The sequence below is a fragment of the Pagrus pagrus genome (genome assembly GCF_965226575.1).
Source record: "Pagrus pagrus genome assembly, chromosome: 10".
Lineage (NCBI taxonomy): Eukaryota > Metazoa > Chordata > Actinopteri > Spariformes > Sparidae > Pagrus > Pagrus pagrus.
This window is the reverse complement of record NC_140194.1, coordinates 29355762-29375664: the sequence shown is the minus strand read 5'-3', so window position 1 is coordinate 29375664 and position 19903 is coordinate 29355762. Positions and strand designations below refer to the sequence as shown.

General features: G+C 41.3%; 2 protein-coding genes across 2 annotated transcripts in view; both read right to left on the bottom strand.

Moving 5' to 3' along the window:
• Positions 1–164: 164 nt before the first annotated feature.
• On the bottom strand, positions 165–11997 carry ano10b (anoctamin 10b). The gene is made up of 16 exons (XM_084365022.1): positions 11854–11997; positions 11647–11715; positions 9595–9863; positions 7719–7892; positions 6723–6860; positions 6046–6162; positions 5763–5879; positions 5294–5626; positions 4865–5047; positions 4639–4694; positions 4471–4545; positions 3461–3625; positions 3190–3381; positions 2953–3090; positions 2751–2867; positions 165–2662 (listed from the first exon to the last, which is right to left on the bottom strand). The coding sequence occupies exons 3-16, from the start codon at positions 9854–9856 to the stop codon at positions 2639–2641; spliced, it is 2091 nt and encodes a 696-aa protein (XP_084221148.1). The 5' UTR covers positions 9857–9863; positions 11647–11715; positions 11854–11997; the 3' UTR covers positions 165–2638.
• Positions 11998–13796: 1799 nt separating this feature from the next.
• The window catches only part of fa2h (fatty acid 2-hydroxylase), a 33582-nt gene continuing 27475 nt past the window's right edge, over positions 13797–19903 (bottom strand). The window contains exons 3-7 of the mRNA XM_084363477.1: positions 19517–19659; positions 18189–18289; positions 17804–17976; positions 17303–17555; positions 13797–16426 (exon numbers count right to left, since the gene is read on the bottom strand). Coding sequence (XP_084219603.1) covers positions 16359–16426; positions 17303–17555; positions 17804–17976; positions 18189–18289; positions 19517–19659 — 738 coding nt within the window. The 3' untranslated portion in view covers positions 13797–16358. The remainder of the gene's footprint in view (positions 16427–17302; positions 17556–17803; positions 17977–18188; positions 18290–19516; positions 19660–19903) is intronic.

Sequence of the window (19903 nt, the reverse complement as noted above, 5' to 3'; positions counted from 1 at the left end):
GAAAGTAAATGTAGATTTGGCATTTTTTGCTTGAAAATGTACTGAATTTACTAGTGACTGTAGCTGTTACATAGATGTGGTGGTAAAAATTACAATACCGTAAAACAGTAGGTGATTCCTTTCACCTACTTACTTTTTTATGAAGTGGAGACACAACAACCAACCAGCTTCCTTCTGTGTGTTTATTGAGGGACAACCAGCAAACATCATCACCTGTTTCTGACCTGAAATTCTGCTCAAGAGATTGTCTCAAAGCTTATCTTCACTAACTTCAAAACAGGGCAGACACACACACACACACACACACACACACACACACACACACACACACACACACACACACACAGGTTTATGATTAGTGTCAGGAGTGCACACATACAGCTGCAGTCTTGAGGAAGTCTCAGCATCCATCTGCATCTTTACTGAAGCAGTCCTGCAGCTAGCAGGGCTTTGTAAGGAGCATGTGGAGTTAAATGTTGTAAGTATGTAAGTGTAGAGTGCCTCCTGGTGGCTGGAAAGAATGCTAATGCCTAAAAAACAATAAATTATTCAGTATGAGCAATAAACCACCTTAAAGCAGAAGAAATGGTGGACTTCCCCAGTGCATTCACCTGCACATTAACTATATTAGGTCAAATCTGCCCGCAGTGCACAGTGAAATAACACTTACAGTATGTAAAGTATCAGACTACAAGGTGAACTAGTTACAGCACAGTGAAGTCAAGCAGTCACTCTTGAAGGCACACAACAGATAAATATGTGAGTAAAGACTGAAATCCATCCATAAAAAAATAATACATTTCTATTAGCAAAGCACATCGAGGTTCTTTCACTGCAAATCAAATCCTGGCACAAAGTTTACTGCACTCATCTGATGTTACATGGTCCTGTAGCCATGCTGGGATTATTTAAGGTGCGGACAGTATCATCAAGGGAGGGTAGTGCAATACTTTATACTCGCTGCTAAACCTGAAGCTGTTTTCACTGCCAATACTGACTGAGCACAAAAGTCACTTGGCATCAGTTTAAGTTAGAGGGTTACAATCCAGGCCATGTTGTCTTCATCTGGTCGAGCCACAGACAAAAGTAATGACATTCTGAAATTAAAGCTGCAATAATTACATTTTTGGCAGCACAACAAGCTGTAAACACACTGTTATCTCCTTATTAAGTCGATGTGGCTAACTTGTCAGCAAACAGGTACTTGTTTACACATCCAGCAGAATCTATTAACTAGACCTCGAGCCTTGCTTCCAATTTTGCCCAGTGGTCACTGGTGGTATTGTAGCTAAGAATAAACCACAATTATATAAGAGACGTCTGGAAAACTGTTCACAGGCCACTTTAAACAGCTAAAACGGTCAATTATGATTATATTGTAAATGTTTGATCCATGGAGGTTTTTATATTTGTCAAACTTTCCTTAAGCCGAGGAAAGGGATTTAAAAAGCTGTGACATCATTGGAACAGGACGTCTATGGGCCAGAGATGAAACTCTACTACACATATTCAGTGGTCCGCATAGTCAGGAGGAAATGTGAAAGCTGGAAACCTGCATATGCACTTGGCAATTCTCATTGGAGTGAATACATGACAGTATCTGGTTCTGTTAGAAATCTATGGCAGACACGGATCAGCATTAACATTGATTGAGTAATGTTTCTGACCTCCTGAACAAATCTACAATAAGTCCAATATTCACTCTCCTTTTAGCTTTTTCAGTCTCTACTGAGTTCTGAGGGAAATACCTGGTTCTTTAGCTGCTAAATGCTCCACTGTGTTCACCAGCTAGCCGTTAACCTAGTCTGTCTGCTGTTTGGTGCTGAGCAGGTATGGTACCGTGGGTTTATCAGACCTTTATAAGTTACTGTAAGTTGCGGGCCAAAAATGAGCTAAAATGCACTGCTGGTGCTGCTTCTTTTCTCTCTCTGTTACTACAAGTACTTTTTCGCATAAAATAATCATTAAAGCTGCTTTAAAAGACATACATCTATATTTCTGGCTTTTTGTCTTGGCTAACCACTCCAATAATGACACTGTCCTCCTGAACACACACTGTAGCTTATCAGGTAATAGCACTGAGCAAAAACACACCTGAAAGATTCCCACTCCAGAGAAAAAAACGGAACACTCTGTCAAGCCTTTTCTCTCTGTTTGACCCTGCCAGTGACATCAAATACTCTGCCCCATCCGTCCCTTACTACTGTCAATATTGACTGTACATACCGTAGCCATAGCGATCGTACAAGAGCTCTAAACCAACCCTGTGAAAACCTCCTTTACCATCAGCTCTTTAAAGGGCATCTGTACACATAACCAAGACATCCAATAGCTGTCTCACATTTGAGAAAAAAACCAACAATTTAGCTGCTGTTCAAATCGCACTTGCAGTATACATGTGACATGAGTGTGTTTTCAAAGTGCGTACATTGCAGAAGCACCGTGTTGATAGTGAGAGCAGCTGAAACACTTATACAGGTGGAGCATTGTGGGCACAGCAGTATGCATTGTGGGCCCTGATGGAGAGCCGAGACTGTTCTCCTGTCTGGGCCCACACAACACTGAGGTTGGTATCTTCTGGTTGCAGCAGCTCAGCACAGGATAACATAAAGCACCACCCCAACACTTTGAAATGCAATCAGGAGTCTTCAGACTGCACCCTCTAGAAGGAAAGAAAGAGAAGTCGTCACACTCGTAAAGAACAACCTCAATGCTAAAAATGCTAAATAATGAAATGCACGGTGGTTAACCTGCTCTCTCAAGGCCTGCATGGATGTGTATTCAATATGCTCTCTCTTTTTACGGATCCAGTCCGGTTCATCTGGGATCACTACTGCAAGAACCACCTTAACCACGATGAGCACATGCTGCGAACACACACAGAGGTATCGATGTCAGGCGAACACACGCGTGTGATTATTTTTAATGTGACCTCTCCATCCTCCTTCTTACCTCCATCAAAACAGCCAACATCAGAATGTTTGTGCTGCTCATCTCACGCTCCTGGAACAACGTTTGTAGCCATGGTGACAGCAGCAGCAGCCAGCAGTTGGACACGACGGAGACGAAACTCAGGACTTCGAACGCAATCTGAAACACAAGACAATGGCATTGACTGTTGGCTCATAAGTGGTTGAGTGTGACACATCGGCTGTCTCTCCTCTATTGTGCGTTGTGTTCTCTGCTGACCTGCCACACGCCCATGTTAGCCACAGGAGGGGTGAAGGGTTTGCGGAACAGTTTGCAGATCTTGTAGGCGTCCGATCGGATCTCCGTTAGGTTGTTGATGAGCAGCAGCACGGCCGTCAGAGGATACACGCAGGAGAAAAGACTCAAATACCCAAACTGCACCAGGAGCTCGATGTATTCTGCAAACAGGCCCTGTGACAAAACAAGAAGCTGTGTCACACACTGCCACAGTTTATTCTAACCCCTGTTTCATTATGAACCTTTTACTCACAGGGAAAGCAGGCAGGGTGCTTTGGTTCCTGAATTTGTCCTCCTCAGGGTCGTCTTCACTCTCTGTCCTGTGGGGGGCGCTGATGAACCGGTCCACCAGGAAGGGTATGACCACCTCTGTCACCTGGTTTATCAGCTGGGTCACTATCAGCAAAGACGCTAGACGCTTTAGACAAAGAGAGCATGTGAATTTATTGTCGCTCAGGAAGCCTTTATCTTTTATTTTGTTCACTGATTTATGTTTGGTGGTGCTCAAACTTTCTGAGTACACCCTTTTCATGGCATTCTGACTTGTCAAAGCAGGAAAAGTACAGGTCCTCACCGCATGCTCACTCACTGACATGACTTCATAGAATGGAGCCATCGTTAACATTATTGGTCACACCTGTGCTTTTCCCGCTTTGACAAGTTAAAATGTCTGCCTCGGGAAGCCTGCATCTCAAATTAGTCTGATGCTGTGCTCACTGAGAGCTCACAGCTGGTTGTAGAAACAACTGAGCAATGAAAGCTATGAAGGCGGGATGGGATCTTCTTACATAAATGGCTAGCTGCCTCGCATCTATAAAAAGTGTGAACAACATTGACACAGCTGTACAAGTTGCTGTTAGTCAAATTATAGAAATGATTACCCTTAAATCAACAGTTTCTTTGATTTATGTAAAAGAAAAATGATGTGGGCGGGGCAGAGACATGTCACTTTCTAACTTTGTGCTGATTGGTCAGACAGGAATATGCTGATGAAGTCATCAGTGTCACCTCAGCCTGTTTAGAACAATAGATTTAGGAGTGTGACATGAGCAGGGAGGGTCTAATGAAAGGTGCTATTGCATTGTGGGAATTGTAGGATCAAGCATTTCTGACTCCTGACCCATATTAGACATAAAGATAAGGATATGTTGGATTTATACCTCTGTTTTTTAAATCTGTCTCACATATTAAAATATCAGGCGAGTAGCTCGAAGACACAACACTTTACAGAGACATGCAACATTAGTAGAGTTCAGCTGTTACCTTTCGAAGCAAAGGCACATCCTGCTTGAAGAAGGCGATGTGGAAGAGCACTGCAAAGTAGTTGAAGAAGGTGAACTGGGGAAAGAGAGAAAAGAGTCTGATCAAAGAGCATGCTGGGTAAAAATACAATGTAAGAGCTATTGGTTGGAGAAGAAAGGAGGTACTAACCACCAAGACTTTGGCTGTCAGGTGATTCTGAAAGGCAGACTCCTCTCTGTGGTTCTCTAAAGGGCAGCAGACACCAGATCAGCTGAATGATCATCCCATTCCCTGATTGCATCTTTGCCACACATTCTTCAATGCTTACATCATCAGTATGAGATAAATATTGCTACTATATTCATAAATTCATGAATTGTTATACTCCCCATTGCATCCCCTCCGTCTCACTCACCATATTCAGTCAGAGACTGTGCCACCGTCTTGTAAACAGTTGCTAGCACGTTTGTGTAGACGATGTGAAGCACTGAGGGCATGTAGAGCAAAGTCTGAGACAGCAGAGAGTCCCAGTCTTTGTGGAGCTCTTGGACCTGGGCCTCCCCCCAGTAGAAACACAGCATACCCAGTACCACCAACCCTGCAGGAGGAGATGTGACGAGGCAGGAGACGTGAGTACAGAAGCAGGGCTCAGGAGAGGTTTTGCACTTTTAAAGAGCAGAGCGTACTTTTCTGTGCTTTCATGTTTCACCACTTTAACCTCGGCTGACATTTACTAGATGCTTTCCTTTGGAAAACAATACTTCTTTTACTTGGGAATCAAACTAAGCAACTAATAAATATTATCTTTCTGATCAATTCATTCAGCTAAAATTAAGAATTGTACCTAGAAACAGTCCCACCACTGGGACAGACGCCAGAGCCATACGCAGGTCCCTCTGCCATTCAGGAAAGAGCGGCTCCACACGACCTGTCACAGGGTTGACCCCGAGGTCGCCGTGGAAGCCAGGCCGGGGCTCTGCAAAGCGCTCGGCGAGGTGCAGGGTCCCCCAGCGATAGGACAGGGAAGAGCTCCGACGCTTCCACAGCTCGATAAACACGGTGGACCAGAGCATGCTGAACAACGCCTGGACCATGTGGCCACCGACAGTTTGTGCCGAGTCAACAGGTATGGCCATTGACCCTGAGACGGACTCCTCCATCTCCTTCTCAACCTCACCTGTGACGTGTGAGAAGAACCATTCTAACCATTCTAATGGTAAATTTATATAAATGTATGTTTTGGAGTGTTAATATTTCATGAATGCCACACGGGTAATTGTGAACATAAATGAATGAACAATCCACAGACCTACCTGAGAAGTAGGTGATGGACAGGCCCAGTACGGCTGGTGGGAGCAGAGACCAGGTGTAGAAATCCAGGAAGCTGAAGTAGAACGCCACAGAGCTTCCAAAGTACCCATTGACTGAATCTGCACAGAGCAGCACACAGAGGTGTCAGGGTTCGGTTGTCTTACAGGCAGAAAGTAGAAGCTGTCACCCATATGGCCATACTGTGAACTCGAACTCCTCTCAGCATGAAAAACTGAGACCATGTTTGCATCAGTTTATGTGTGTGTCTGTTGCATTTCCACCCACCCAGCGGCTGAGCCAGCTGATTCCCAGAGTACCAGGCTTCACTGAGATCCTTCAGTTTGTCCGGGTTGTGGAGCGGAAACGTGTCCACAATAACACCAGCTGACCCCAGCTTCTGCCCTGCAACAACACACATGACAATCAAAGCTTCACTAGGACACAAAGCACCTTGGGAAGATGGGTGACAGTTTTCCAAGTAAGCAACAACCTATTCACATATATACAGTTACACACACACACACACATACATTATACGCCACATACACTGCGGGTGATGCTGACTGAGGCAATTTGTTGATCGAATGCGAGGAGAGAAGAACAGCTGAGGTCAGCAAGACATAGATTCACACAGTACAGCTGGTTACAGGCTGAATGTGGGGGCAGCAGGCAACAGCTATTATTTACAACATGATGTTCAATATGTCTGAAAAACACATAACAGTTGATGAGATTACTCTAAACACTACATGAGCTGGATGGAAATCTATAACATGATTAGAAGCGTGCACTGCACAAGATGTCTTAGTGGTGGTGATCTTCAGTGATTTCTTCTTCTACTACTATAACTACTATAAAATGAAATTCTCACTAGTAGATAATAAATAAGAAAGTACAGATATGTTTTCAGTGTGTGCATCCTGTCTCTCCATGCTGCTGTGAACACAACTGAGAGCACTCACAGATGTTGTCTCGGTGTTGCAGCGTGTAGCTGTCGGACAGGCCGGGTATTCTCAGGTCTCTCTGAGCCCGCAGGCCGTCCAGCTCATACTTGATTATGTACTGCCGCTCTGCCAGGGTCAGGAACACCTCCATGTTGTCTGTCGCACACATGAATAGACACAGAAACACAGAAAAAGCCAGTGTTGTGTGAATACACACATGCACAAGAATGAAAAAATACAGCTGTGCTAGCAGCTCTGTCAGGCTGTACTGTAGTGCTAACATCTGCATGTACTAAATGCTAACAAGCTTACTATACTATATGACTCGTTTATATTATACATTCTACCATGCTACCATGCTAATTAGCACTACGATGCACAGCTGAGACTGGTGTATCGGAATGTAATGTATGGGTACAATAGATTTGTGTGCAAGGATGTATGTCCACAATGACACTCGTGTTATTACACGCTAGCTTTGTGACTACACTGCAAGCAAGAAACTTATTTTGAATTTGCATTCCTTCTAGTGAATGTCTTGCATTTCTCAGATAATCCAATTGATTTTCACAGTAAGTGGTTTATTTGTTTTAAGAAGAGGGGGAACATTGTCAGCCTATACAGAAGTACTTACTCCTTCATATAATCGGAAATATTCAAATTACCAAATTTGGGCATACAGGGTTGTCAGTGGACAGGTGCAATGCGGCTTGAACGGACAAGCGATGGAAAAACACAACACATCTGAACTTTGTATCGCACACACCTGCCAGGCGTTCTGTGTGTGACGAAAGCCTTAGTTTTATGGCCTTGCAAACGGATAACTGATATCTGAGCACCTGGTAAATTCAAATTGAATATTACCTATTGCCCTTTTAATATGACATATATGATCATACATTCTTGATTCTCTTTGTGTTGTGAATAACTAACCCACATACTGTACCCTTGCCCATGTTATGCTTTCACGTTTACAGTGTGCTCATGACTGCATTCAAAGCTCCACTTGTGTACCTGAATCTTTAAAGTTGTCTCTGTCATTGTAGGAGAAGGCTTCCATGTCTCTGGTCTTGTAAGTCTTACATAGTCCCAACTCTTCAGTGGCTCTGAGTAACGTACAGCGTGGGGCAGAGACCACGATGATGTCACCACTGGCCTCCTCGCCAGGGTGGGCCAGTAATGCAGCACCTGGTGGGAGACAGTGGAGCAAAGATGGAGTAGAAACTTTAAACACTGAGCTGGTTGCATACCTTACACAGAGAGGAATGTTTCTTCACTAGCTGATTTATTACGCAAACAAACAGGAAGTGGAAGAGATTTGAGCTTGATTTTGTTGAGAAATGAGTTCCGTCTCAGCTAGATTGAGCTTTACGTGCTGATGTAACATTCAGCAAGTCAGAATGATGTTAATGTCTTTATCTGTTTGTTAGAAAAAAGAAAAATAATGTTTAACGTCATCCACAAATGAATGGTAGTGAAAGAAAAGGAACACAGATGTGGAGTGTACAGTAGGGTCAAAAATCCATGATATCTAATGCAAGGGCTAAAAAGATGGAATAAACGCGCACTAAACAAATCCAAGAGGTAAGACGAGAAGGGGAAGTGCAGATTGTGGTGCTCCAGTGGTGTTGATTAAAGAAAAAGATAAGAAGAGAGGAGAGTAATCATTTCTGTTGGGTTGAGGAAGTGTTTTGGCAGAGATGGACAGAAGGACTGGACAAAGCTGTGTATATGTTCAAGATACGTGAATATTGACAGTTATTTGAAATGCAGAATAGAGCTTTCCCTTAAGTTGCTGTATACTGCATGTTTTTATGGCCATAGCCTATAAAGCATTGAATGGTTTTGGGCCAAAATACATTTCTGATCTGCTGCTACGATGAACCATCCAGACCTCTGAGGTCGTCAGGCTCAGGTCTGCTTTCAGTCCCTAGAGTCAAAACTAAACATGGAGAAGCAGCGTTCAGGTATTATGCCACATTACCACATATCTGGAACAAACTCTGCTCCAACTCTCAGCTCTTTTAAATCGAGGCTGAAGACCTTTCGGTCTGCCACTGCCTTTCACTGAAGCAATTTCAAGGCTTCGAACTGCACTGTGACTTTTATTTTCTAGTCTTGTCTCTTTTAAACTTATTCTAGTTTAGATGACTTTCCTATTTCTCAACTTGTTTAAATGTTTTGTGTCTGATGTCTTCCTGCTTGTTTTTAATGTAATGTAATTTTTATGCCCCTGTAAAGCACTTTGAGTTGCCTTGTGTCTGACTTGTGCTATACAAATAAACTTGCCTTGTCATTTCATCAAATACAAATATTCTAGACTCTCGTTCATCAGTTACACATATTTCCCAAAATAATTCAGCCTCACATATTTGACGTCTTTGGAAACTTGGTGATCTCTGCTACAATTTAAGGTTAATGGCGTTTAACATTTTTGGCAGCACAGTAAGCCTATAGTTTTAATGACTGCTTTAATAGATGATTAAACAAATAATCTAAGAAATTTCCTTCAAGGAGAGAGATTGTCAGATCTAGGCTCTCCTCAGAGAGCACAATAAAGAGAAACAAAATGGCAATTAACTCTCATTATTACCCTTATTATGCTAAAAAGAAATCGCCTATTCACACATGAATAACGTAATTTGAATATGAAATTAGATTACATCTTCATAGGAATCATTCACCTATATTATCTGCATTGCTGGCATGTAAATGCAAATGTTAAAGAGCGAGAGAGCTTCCAGGAATGGCTCTCCTCTTCAGTAGACCTCCATAATGAGAGGAAAGGCTCATAAATGTTTGATCTGCATGTTTTTCTTTGCAAGATCAATGCAGACAAAGTGAGCTCTACAGGGCTCTCTCCCATCATCACTGACATTCAAGCCCTCACCTCCATCTTTCTGAGGCGCTCCAATCAGTCTGATGAGCCACCTTTTCGTCTCGGGGCGAACTTTCTCTCCGAGCTTCACCAGAACCAACGGCTCGACGCGCTCCGATACACAGCAGGGGCAACTAACTTTAGTCCAGCCTGGTCCAAGAGTGGTAGCGCTCAGTTTGGTCAGGCTCTTCTCTGCTGGAGTCTTATCCTCCAGCAGCTGGGCTGTTTCACTGCTGCTGACATCGTCACCTTCATCACCTTCTGCCTTACTCATGGTGAGACTGAGAAGAAATGTTAACAAAACAGGTTTAGTTAAGATGCTCACATCATCCTCGTCAACAGGACAGCCAGGTAGAGAACCACTCATGGTTTGATGAGAATGTAAAGAGTTGTGAGGTTTTCTCCTCTTTTAGCCATGATAGTATCATGGCTCTGAGGAGGGCAGTGTCAGTCTGTTTGTCCACCACTAACCCGACATTGGAATATGTTAACAACTATTTTGTACACACATTCATGGTCTCCAGGATGAAGCCGACCTGACCCCTGACTTTTTCTCTAGTGCCACCGAGAGTTTGACATTTTTGTCTCTTAGTGAAACATGAAATTGACTTTACATCAAAGTTTTCACAACTTGTGACAACACTATAGACTACTGAATGGACTGGCACAAAGCCTTGAACAGTGACTTCATTGATCCAATGACTTTCCTTGAGCAGAGCAGAGTTGTCTTAAGTGGATTGCCATGAAATTTGGTCCAGTTGTTCATGCCCTGCTCAGGATGAATTGCAATAACTTTAGTGGTATAAGACTAATGACTCGACTACAGACTCAGCTGTACTTGTGTTAAGTGCTGATTAGCCAATGTTAGTATGCCAAACTAAGATTAAGAATGCTAAACTAAGATAGCGTCCCACATTACATCTTCTAAACAGGAAGACCTGTCTTGGTATTAAGGGGTAACAGGCAAACTAGAGTCAACAGCCACACTAGCAGTTCATTGAAACTGAAGTGAGCAGTGCTTTAAATGCTAACAACAGTATGCTAACATGCTCATAATCAACATGCTATTATTTCTCAGGTAATTAAGGTTACCATCTTAGGTTAGCATGTTAGCATGCCACCATTAACTAATTAGCACTAAACACAAAACATAACTGAGGCTAATGAGAATGCTAAACTAAGATGATGTCCAATCAGTATTATATCCTCTCAACATTAAATGTTAGCATTTAGCTCTGTGCCTACGTACAGTCTCACAGAATCACTTCTACGGTTGCAGACTGCTGCAAAATTATGGTACACTGTAAAAAAAAGATGAAAATGTTCATAAGATTTTCAGACACACTCAACCTGGGCAGGGTGGAGGGCAGTTCACTGTCACAACTTTACTTTAATCCTTTTATAAGAAGATTAAAAGGGAATTCTGATTCTGATTAAAAGTCATGAAGCTATGAAAAACAGTTTAGTTAGCAGGACACCAGGACTTCTTGTTAACGACTCTGCTCAGTGCCTTGTAGGGTCCTTTCTGATGTGCTGCATTAGACTCACAACATTTACATGTTTGAGTGCAGTCATATATTGACAGTTATGATGATGATTCATTTTTCCTTATTGCATTTGCATTACCACATATTACATTAAACAGCATTAGACTGTTCATGAATCTCTTAGATTTGCATTTACTGAAGGTGCAGTTTATCTGCAAAGTGTGTCCTTCTGACTATTACTGTCATTTCAGCTACTGTAGCAAGCTACTGTAGCAAGTAGCTACACTGTAGCACGGAACGCTGAATGTTTCAGTTTCTCTGCAGGAAACAGCGGTTTCTTTGGCACTTTGAGCCAATAAAAGAACTTCCTCTGTTTTGACTGCATGATAACTGAGCTTGTAGCTACACTTACATGCACACAAACTCATGGAAGACAGGATGAGACTGAGAGAGACACAGGAACACAGGACTGAAGTGGTGCCGTCCCTCCTAATGTGACTGAGTTATGTTTAAACAGACAGGGACAGAAAGAGAGAGACACACACTGAAAGAAAGGATGAGTCAGGAAATACAACACCTGTCAGAACGTTGATGATGAGGCTCTGTCCAGTCCTACAGCAGGCCCACACCCCCTCCAAACTCCTGTCTGAACACACACACACACACACACACACACACACACACACACACACACACACACACGAGCATGAACACAACAACATCTATTCAGATTTCCTGAAAAGAAACCAGGAACAACACACTCTCACTCTCTGCGTGTACTCACCCAGCCTCGGTTTGTGATTCCTCCCAGCCTTCTGCCTATGTATATGTCTGTGTGTATGTAAGTGTGTGTATGTGTGTGTGTATATGACAGGAATGCGGAGGAACTTCCCAGGACTGCAGGGTGTGGAGAGCTGTTTGGTTTATATTCAGGCTCCTCCCTCCTGCCTGCTCTCTGCTTTATGCAGCTGCAGCTCAGGGTCCTGCTGCTCCACCCGCCTCTGCTGCTGCCATGTGTTAACTGTGTTAAAAACACACACACACACCCGAAGAAGCTCCAGGGCAACTGCAGTCTGGTTTAAAACTTCATACAATCTGCTGCTTTAAAAACATGTCAGGTAAACCAGATTAGAGCCCTGTTGAACTTTACTATACAACAAACAATGAAGCAAATCCAATGTCTGACACTTGGACAGAATTACACTGTTCTGTACGTCCTCAAAGATATATTTAAAATATATCCATACTAAAGTGGGGAAAAAGTAAAGTCAATCTTTGAATAAGCTGCTCACACGTCATAGACATGCTCTGTGTCATGATAGGTTCACAGAGAAACCTCTCCTGGTATTAACTGGTCACAAGCAGATGAGTCAACAGCCACACCAGCAGTACTGTGAAACTTCTCACTTAGTAACAGCAGCTCTTTGGGCTAAATGCTAACAACAGCATGCTAATACACTCACAGTACTGACATGCTATCATTTAGCAGGTAAATCAAGTTAGCATCTTAAGTAAGCATGTTAGCATGCCAACATTTGCTTATGTGTACAAAACACAAAGCACAACTGTGGCTGTCAAATATAATATTTTTGCAGAAATGAAATCAACAGAAGTATCCGACAGAGTCCAGTGTTGACCGGGTCGTAGTCATTAGGATTCATTCTGGATATGTCATACTCAGTTTCATGGCCATCCATTAGAACAAAAATGTCCATCTCATGATTGAGCTGGAGGGGAAGTCTGATGATCGCCATTTATCTTTTGTTTATGAGCATTACCTGCAAAACTGACATGACATTACTGTCAGCCTCAGCTGTATTGTGGGCTAAGTGCTAGTTTCCAAGTGCTAAATTCCATGGTGACCATGATAAACATTATACCTGCTTAACAATAAAATGTTAGCATGGCCAGTGTGCACACGATAGCATGTTTCCATTAGCATTTAGCCACACCACCGTGCCAACCAGAGACATTATAAGAGACATTGGTGCCAACTACAGGCTGTAAGCTGTTAGCCATGCTAGCAGCTACTGTTAGTTGTGTTTGCCTTATCTTTTACGTTTTGGGGTTGATTCTGTTCCGGTGTGTTTGTCATAGTATCTTTTTTTTTTTTACCTTACCACAAGGCATTGTTGGAGACAGAATATCCTACAGTTCTCCACAAGAATAATATGAAAAGCCATCTGTTAATTATTTTAATGCAAAGGGCTAAAAAAGCTGAAAAAGATATACAACATGTTGTTCTAAGTTTGTCCTGTGAATTGACATATATAAGAGGCAATTTTTGTGATAGCCTGGGCTAAATCTGGGCTCCACATGCTGCAAATAGGAAAGGTTTGGTTGATATTACAAATTTTTAATAAAAAAAACAAAACATGCATATATGCATGTAATACAGAGAATCACAAGTTAATGATTAGTTTAATTCTGTAAAATAGGATAAACCATGGTCAATTCATATTACATCTCTGCATGAAGTGTTCTACTCACAAGTAATGGGTTACAAAATTTGGCCTTAAACACATAATGGATGGACATAAAGTAGAATCAGAATACTTTATAGTAATTTACTGTGATGATAGAAAACAAGAGTTTTGCATCAAATGCAACTATGCTATTTTGTTTTGACAAAGCTGCTCAAGAGTCACAGAAGACATACAACTGGTGCAGGGTTCATAATTGTACAACAGAGATTGACCAAAAAAAAAAAGACAAGACAGACTGACATCAGAAATATACAGACATTTATTTACAAATACGTTTGCATTTGCATAGACATTTAAAATTCCAAAATAAAAGTTAAAAGATATTATAGTAAACAGATTTGGGTAATTTTTTTTTTTTACGCTGCATAATTTAGTACAAGTAAAAGTCCACTTGTCAGAATCAAAGCGTTCACGCTGTTGTTTTTCATCTTCATGATATAAATATACATAAATAAGATCTGTATATACGTTATTCCATCGGGTGGAATCATTTCACTTTGACATGCAGCCGTCACAATCATTTTCATGCTCATCATCATTATTAGTACAGTCATCACGGTCTCCACCATCATTACAGACATTAAAAATAATTTTTGGCTCTTTCTGAAGCAACATCTTTGTGGTACATAGTGATTATATCAAAGTACCTTCTTCACTATGCCTTCAACATTCATAATTAATTACACTGTGTGCAGCATAAGACAGACAGTCTTATGGTTTTATATAAATGGATTTGTGTGCTGCAGACAACAACAAACTTTCGTGCAGTTATAGCTTAACCCTGCAACGACGTCAGTGACACATCCCTCTTAAGGTTTACCTGAAGGGTTAAATATTATTGCTGCTTTGAATTGCCAGAAAAAAAGCAATACAATTACAATTAATGTATTATTCATTTACTCTTCTGTGAGGAGTATTTCTTTAAACTAGAAAAGTTGCTCAAAATGATTCCACTGTGCCCTACCTATTTGTGTTAATGGTTTTAATTAGGTTTGTTCTGCTTTAGTTATCAGTGTCGTTGTCCAGTGTTTAGAGGAGACATTTTGAGGATCCGCCAGGTACCATCAGGACCTCCTGCTGTCCAGTCAGATGGTTCATCTATCGTCATCCTGTGGGGATCTGTAGGGCCACATTAACCAGTGGCATTTAATGGGTGGAGTGAGACATGAAGGTGGATCCTAAAAGACTAAAAACCATCCTTCATCTCCCAAAGACCTAAGTTCTCCTTAGTCTGTGCTGAAAACCCACTCAATTTAAAAAGAATTTTTTTTTCCTGGAGAAAATAAACCCTCTCTTGTCACCTAGCTGACCCTGTGAACTTTGACCCCAAGATCCCCACAGCAGGAAGTCTGATAGGCTGGCCTCATGCCTCAGCTCTGTCCCTCTGACACCATGACAACACTCATCCATCCATCTTTACACCTTAATGCATCCGTTTTCTTCTTGTCTAACCAATAAAAAAATCTGCTCCCTCTGACAACATAAAGCTGATGCAATTAAAAAAAATCTCTTCTGTACAAAGCATTTTACAAAATATTTTTTCTACACCTTTGTTGTATCATTAATGACAAAAAGGAAAACGGAGGAAATATTACAAGACTTGCAAAAATATATCTCCACAGCAGTTTTAAACATTTAGAATGACAGCATGACATCAACAGTACTTCGCATTAGCACATTCTGCAGCTTTGCTGATAATTAAATAAGTTAAATCTAAACTGTAAATGAATCTCAGCATGTTCTTACATGTGAAAACAAATGTTTTCTTTTCACAGCTGCTTCTAAAAACTACAGTGAGAGTAACCATGGTGGAGGGAGATTATGTGTGCTGTTACAGACCTGCAGCAGTGAGTAGCAGTGTAGCCGGGCGGCAACGAAACAAAAAACAAACTGTGATAGAGTTGAGGAACGTTCAAGCTGCAGACAAAGGGAAGCATCAAACGTTGTTTTTTTGTTTTTTTACCTGAGTCAGTTCACCAGTTTGGGGGCTCTCTCTCACTCACAGTCTCTACACACACTCTCTCACACTCTCTCTCTGTCACCCCGTCACATGCTCTTCCTTCTCTGTCTTTCACATTCACCTTCCATCTTTCACTTCCTGTTCCCCCTCTCCCACTCTGAGGGAACACAGGACAGTGTCTGTGTGTCTGTAAGCTATTATGTGTGTGCACAATTCCATTTGTGAATGTGGATCGACATCATGCTGTTGGAAAAAATGTTGGAAAAAACCAGGAAGAGTATTTCTTTTTAGTTTCTGCAGTGTAGTTTTGAATGTGTTCTACAGTACTCTCCAGCTATTTAGGAATCATATAATTCCTTTCATTAAATGAAACAGTAATGATCCAAATATATAGATGTGCATATGTGTGTGTGTCTGTTCATGTGTGTGTGTGTCCCTCTCTTTCTCTCCATGGCCTCCCTCTTGGCTGTACATTATGATGTTGTAAAGGGCTTTCAGGTGATTATTTGGCTGGGAGGTCAGTGCAGTGAAGAAAACTACAGCAGAAGTTGATTTGTTATAAAAATGGCACAGAAAGGCCTCTCAACTGTGAAGAGATGATCACAGTGGGGAAACACCCAGGTGAGCAAGCTCAGGCAAAAAATGTGTTGCTGGCTGGAATCAAAAAGCAGGTTGATATGTGTGAATGAATTAGCTGCAGTGACCCAGAAGTCCTCAGAAGTGTGAAAGCTATGGCTGTGGAGGTTTGAGGAGGTTAAGGGGGCAGCGGGTTATTCCATGAGGGCTGGTTGCTAAGAGGCTGGTTGATAAGTCCTGTGGCCCTTCAGGAGAGCCGTTTATGTGTTAGAATTTCTCATCGGGGATGAGTGTTTTGAAGGGGTGGTCCCAGAATGTAGTTGTGATTCCAAAACCTGGAGAGAGAAATAAAGATTACATCAGACGGGTCAAAACAAAAACAGGATCTTCCTCAGCTCTATGCAGACATGTTTCCATCTGACTGTGAAGTGAATTTGAAGGGAAATTCTAAAATGTTGCAAAAAGTAAAAAAATAAGAAATATAAAGAAATGTATTATATTAGACGTGATTCCATCAACTGGTTTGGAGCGAATAAACTAGGCTATACAAAGCGTAGCTTCATCAGACGTTGGTGACTTAAGCTATGTTATACAGGGCTGCAACAAACAGAGTACAAGAAGAAAAGGCTCAGGAAATATTCATATGTTTTATTCCATATCAATTATTAGTAATTAAGGAGGCCAATAATTGATATTTGGAACCCATATACAAAAATCTTTGTTTCAAATTTTAGAATAACCAGTGATCAGACGTAACTAAGCACAATGTAATCAAGTACTGTCCTTAGGTACTACTGTGTTTATTGAGGTACTGTACTTTATGCACTTTACTTTTGACATGTAACCAACGTTTTTGGAGGGACACTGAGCGAGACCAAAGATTTTGTGACTACAAACAGAAAAAAAAAGCTCCATCAGGGCAATAGGCTCCTTCTTCTTCTACTCCTCTCAGAGCCAAAACAGCTGATCAGTCATGTAAGAGTTAAATGTTCGCTGTCAGAGCTGATTTGAAAAAGGTGTTTTCATCTCCCATTTAGTTCATGAAGTGTTTGTCAAAAGAAACAAAAAAAGCTTTTGTTTGCCAAATTAAGATTTTTTTTCCCCAATTTTTTTTTCTGTTGACTTTTTCTAATGTGATGCTTCAAAATCTGCATTAAAATATGTTGATGGAAGCAGCTGTATCTGTCAAATTCCAGGTTTCCCTTGCTCACCTGATCTCTGGTGCTCAAAGTGGTGTTTGACGTGGTAGGCCTTCAGGCTGTACATATACGAGCCTCTCTTTGGTGAGCCATAGTGAAGGTAGTAGTGGATCATATCGTACACGACGTAGCCACACAGTCCCCCGACGAACACGCATATCCCGAGGATATCCGGCAGCGTGTTGCGGAGGATTATGTAGAAACTTCCAACCACTAAGGAGGCCAGGCCGGGAGGGAAGACCAGCCGAGAGCCATCAAAAGGAGACTGTGGAGAAACAAGTTGGAGTCATACACTTAAACATGTACAGTATATGCTTGCTCACAGTGGCAGGGAGGTTAGCAAGTTTAAATTCATTATAGCTATTGAAAGTTAATGTGCAGTCAGTCACCAGCAATATAAGATAATTCATTAATTTTGTGCAATAAAGGACACATCATAAAATACTTATGATTAAACCAGTTTTATGATCAGGAGACCTGGCCTGTCCATCAGCCTCACTGGTGTGTATGTACCTTGTGGTGTTGTCCGTGCAGGAGGAAGTGGAGCATGATTAGGTAGTAGTTATGGGCGGGTGGTTTCATGTGAAAGACAAAGCGATGGATGCAGTACTCGATGAATGACCACAAGAACCAGCCCAGCAAAAAGAGTATCGGGAAAATGTACTTATGGATCGGGATAGAGAAGTCTGGAACACAAACACACCCACACATAATAATAACTATATCGATGTAAACAAACATTTATTGGACATGAAAATGATGAAAACAAACATGTATAGTGTGGTGTGTGCGTACACATGTGATAATATGGACGTGTGAATGAAAATTCAATCGTGCAATGTAAGCGTTATATATGGCTGTGTGTGCAGGCGGTCATGTGTATGTATATGTATGTTACCTGAAGCGAGGACTATCCTGGTGGTGCCCTCTGACAGGACGGTGTAGCAGTGCCAACTTAAATAAAACACAATAGGAAGCCACACCACTGGAACCCAGTACCTGTTGCCAGACAGCATCAAATAATTGATCAACATCCTCTCGCTTGTTTTATACTTTCTATCTGATCATATTGAGGGTGATGCAGCCTATTGGTTGGAGCTCCAGCTCCAGCTACTTAATGCAGACTGCCCTCCATCTCCCAAATGTGTTCATTTCATTTGAATTGAAAGTGGATTTAATACTGTTAATTATATAGTGGATATCATTACGCTAGTTTCTTCATACAGAACAAAGTGATCCTGGAGGTGTTGATATACAGGTTCTAGGAATTACTGTATTAAGCCCTGTTCACCCATGTTTGTGTTTCATGAAGTGCATTCACACGGCATAGGTGACGTCTGTATTTTACTCATATTTACTCACATTATCTCCTGGATATGATGTCATGGCACTGTGTAACATCGACTTTTAGAAGTGAAGTGCCTGTTCCTCAGCAGCCACATTATTAATACAGTTTAGAGTTGACTTTTTTCTGCTTGTCTTATAAGCATAAAGACACATTTGCAATTCATTTAGATCAAGTATCAGATGCTTTGTTGCTATACTTGGATATAACAGCTTTTTGGTGCTCCTAAACTTCTCTGTCATCACTTTTAAACGTCACTCTACATGATCTCGTAGCACAGCTACTGACTGCTGTTCAACATATTATGAGGTGTGATCAAAATTCGTACTTTGTTTAGTTGTTGTTTAAAAAGAAATAAAACTCCAAATCAGAGTTTTCACAGGACTTATATTTTTTGTGTTTGGCTAAATATGAATTTTTAGTTTACAAGGCACCTTAATATGCGATTAAGACCACAGATGTCCTACGCAATTACTACAAATTAATGAAGGTCCCCAGGTAGCACTAGTCCAATGCAAATAGGGCTTTCAATAGATAGAACAACTGAGTCAACAAGTCTCCTGCAGCAACATTTCAACTGTAGACTGGAAAAATTTAAGCACTTCAGACATTTAGATTAAACTTATTGCTTATTTTTTTTATTCAGGCTGTGTGAGTTACACACATTCATATGTGGAAACTTTAGGAATGGACAAAAAGGTAATGTGAATAGATGCCAAGCCTGTTTTGTTTGCAAGTCTGTAAAACTAAATGAATATTTATGATTAAATGAAATATTATATAACTAATTATATTAACGTATACATAAATATACCAGGAAATATTTTTCTGGTCATCCTGTTATTTTCTCTTCAATAATAATAAATAGCCTCCGCTCTCACCAGGAAGTCTTGGTGCTGGCCTCCAGGAAGGGGTTTCCAAACAGTCTGATCGGTCTGTCGACTGGCTGGTGAACCCACGCATCATATTTCTCTCCGAGGTGGCCGACCTGCCAAGCCAGGGGCTTCCGCCAATCCACCAAATCCTGTCGAGATACAACCAGTGAGAAATCAGTGAAATGCATTCAGTACAGGTCAATGTGACAGTGATGGAGAAAGCACAGGAAAGTGTGTTACAACAGAGGATCACTTTTTTAATACAACAGGTGGCAGCAGAGAGTTAAAAACTGATGAACTGCACTCAGACCAGGAAGTGACTATTTGTATGCTGATTTGTGTCTGTGTGCTGTGCTTCTGTAGGGTTACTTTGCTCTAACTGCATGTTGCCAG

Coding starts and splice junctions, on each gene's coding strand:
- ano10b (XM_084365022.1), bottom strand. CDS start 9,856: ATGAGTAAGGCAGAAGGTGATGAAGGTGACGATGTCAGCAGCAGTGAA. Junction 7,893..9,594: donor AGCGCCTCAGAAAGATGGAG/GTGAGGGCTTGA, acceptor GTCTCCCACCAG/GTGCTGCATTACTGGCCCAC. Junction 4,695..4,864: donor ACAGTCTCTGACTGAATATG/GTGAGTGAGACG, acceptor GCTGCCCTTTAG/AGAACCACAGAGAGGAGTCT.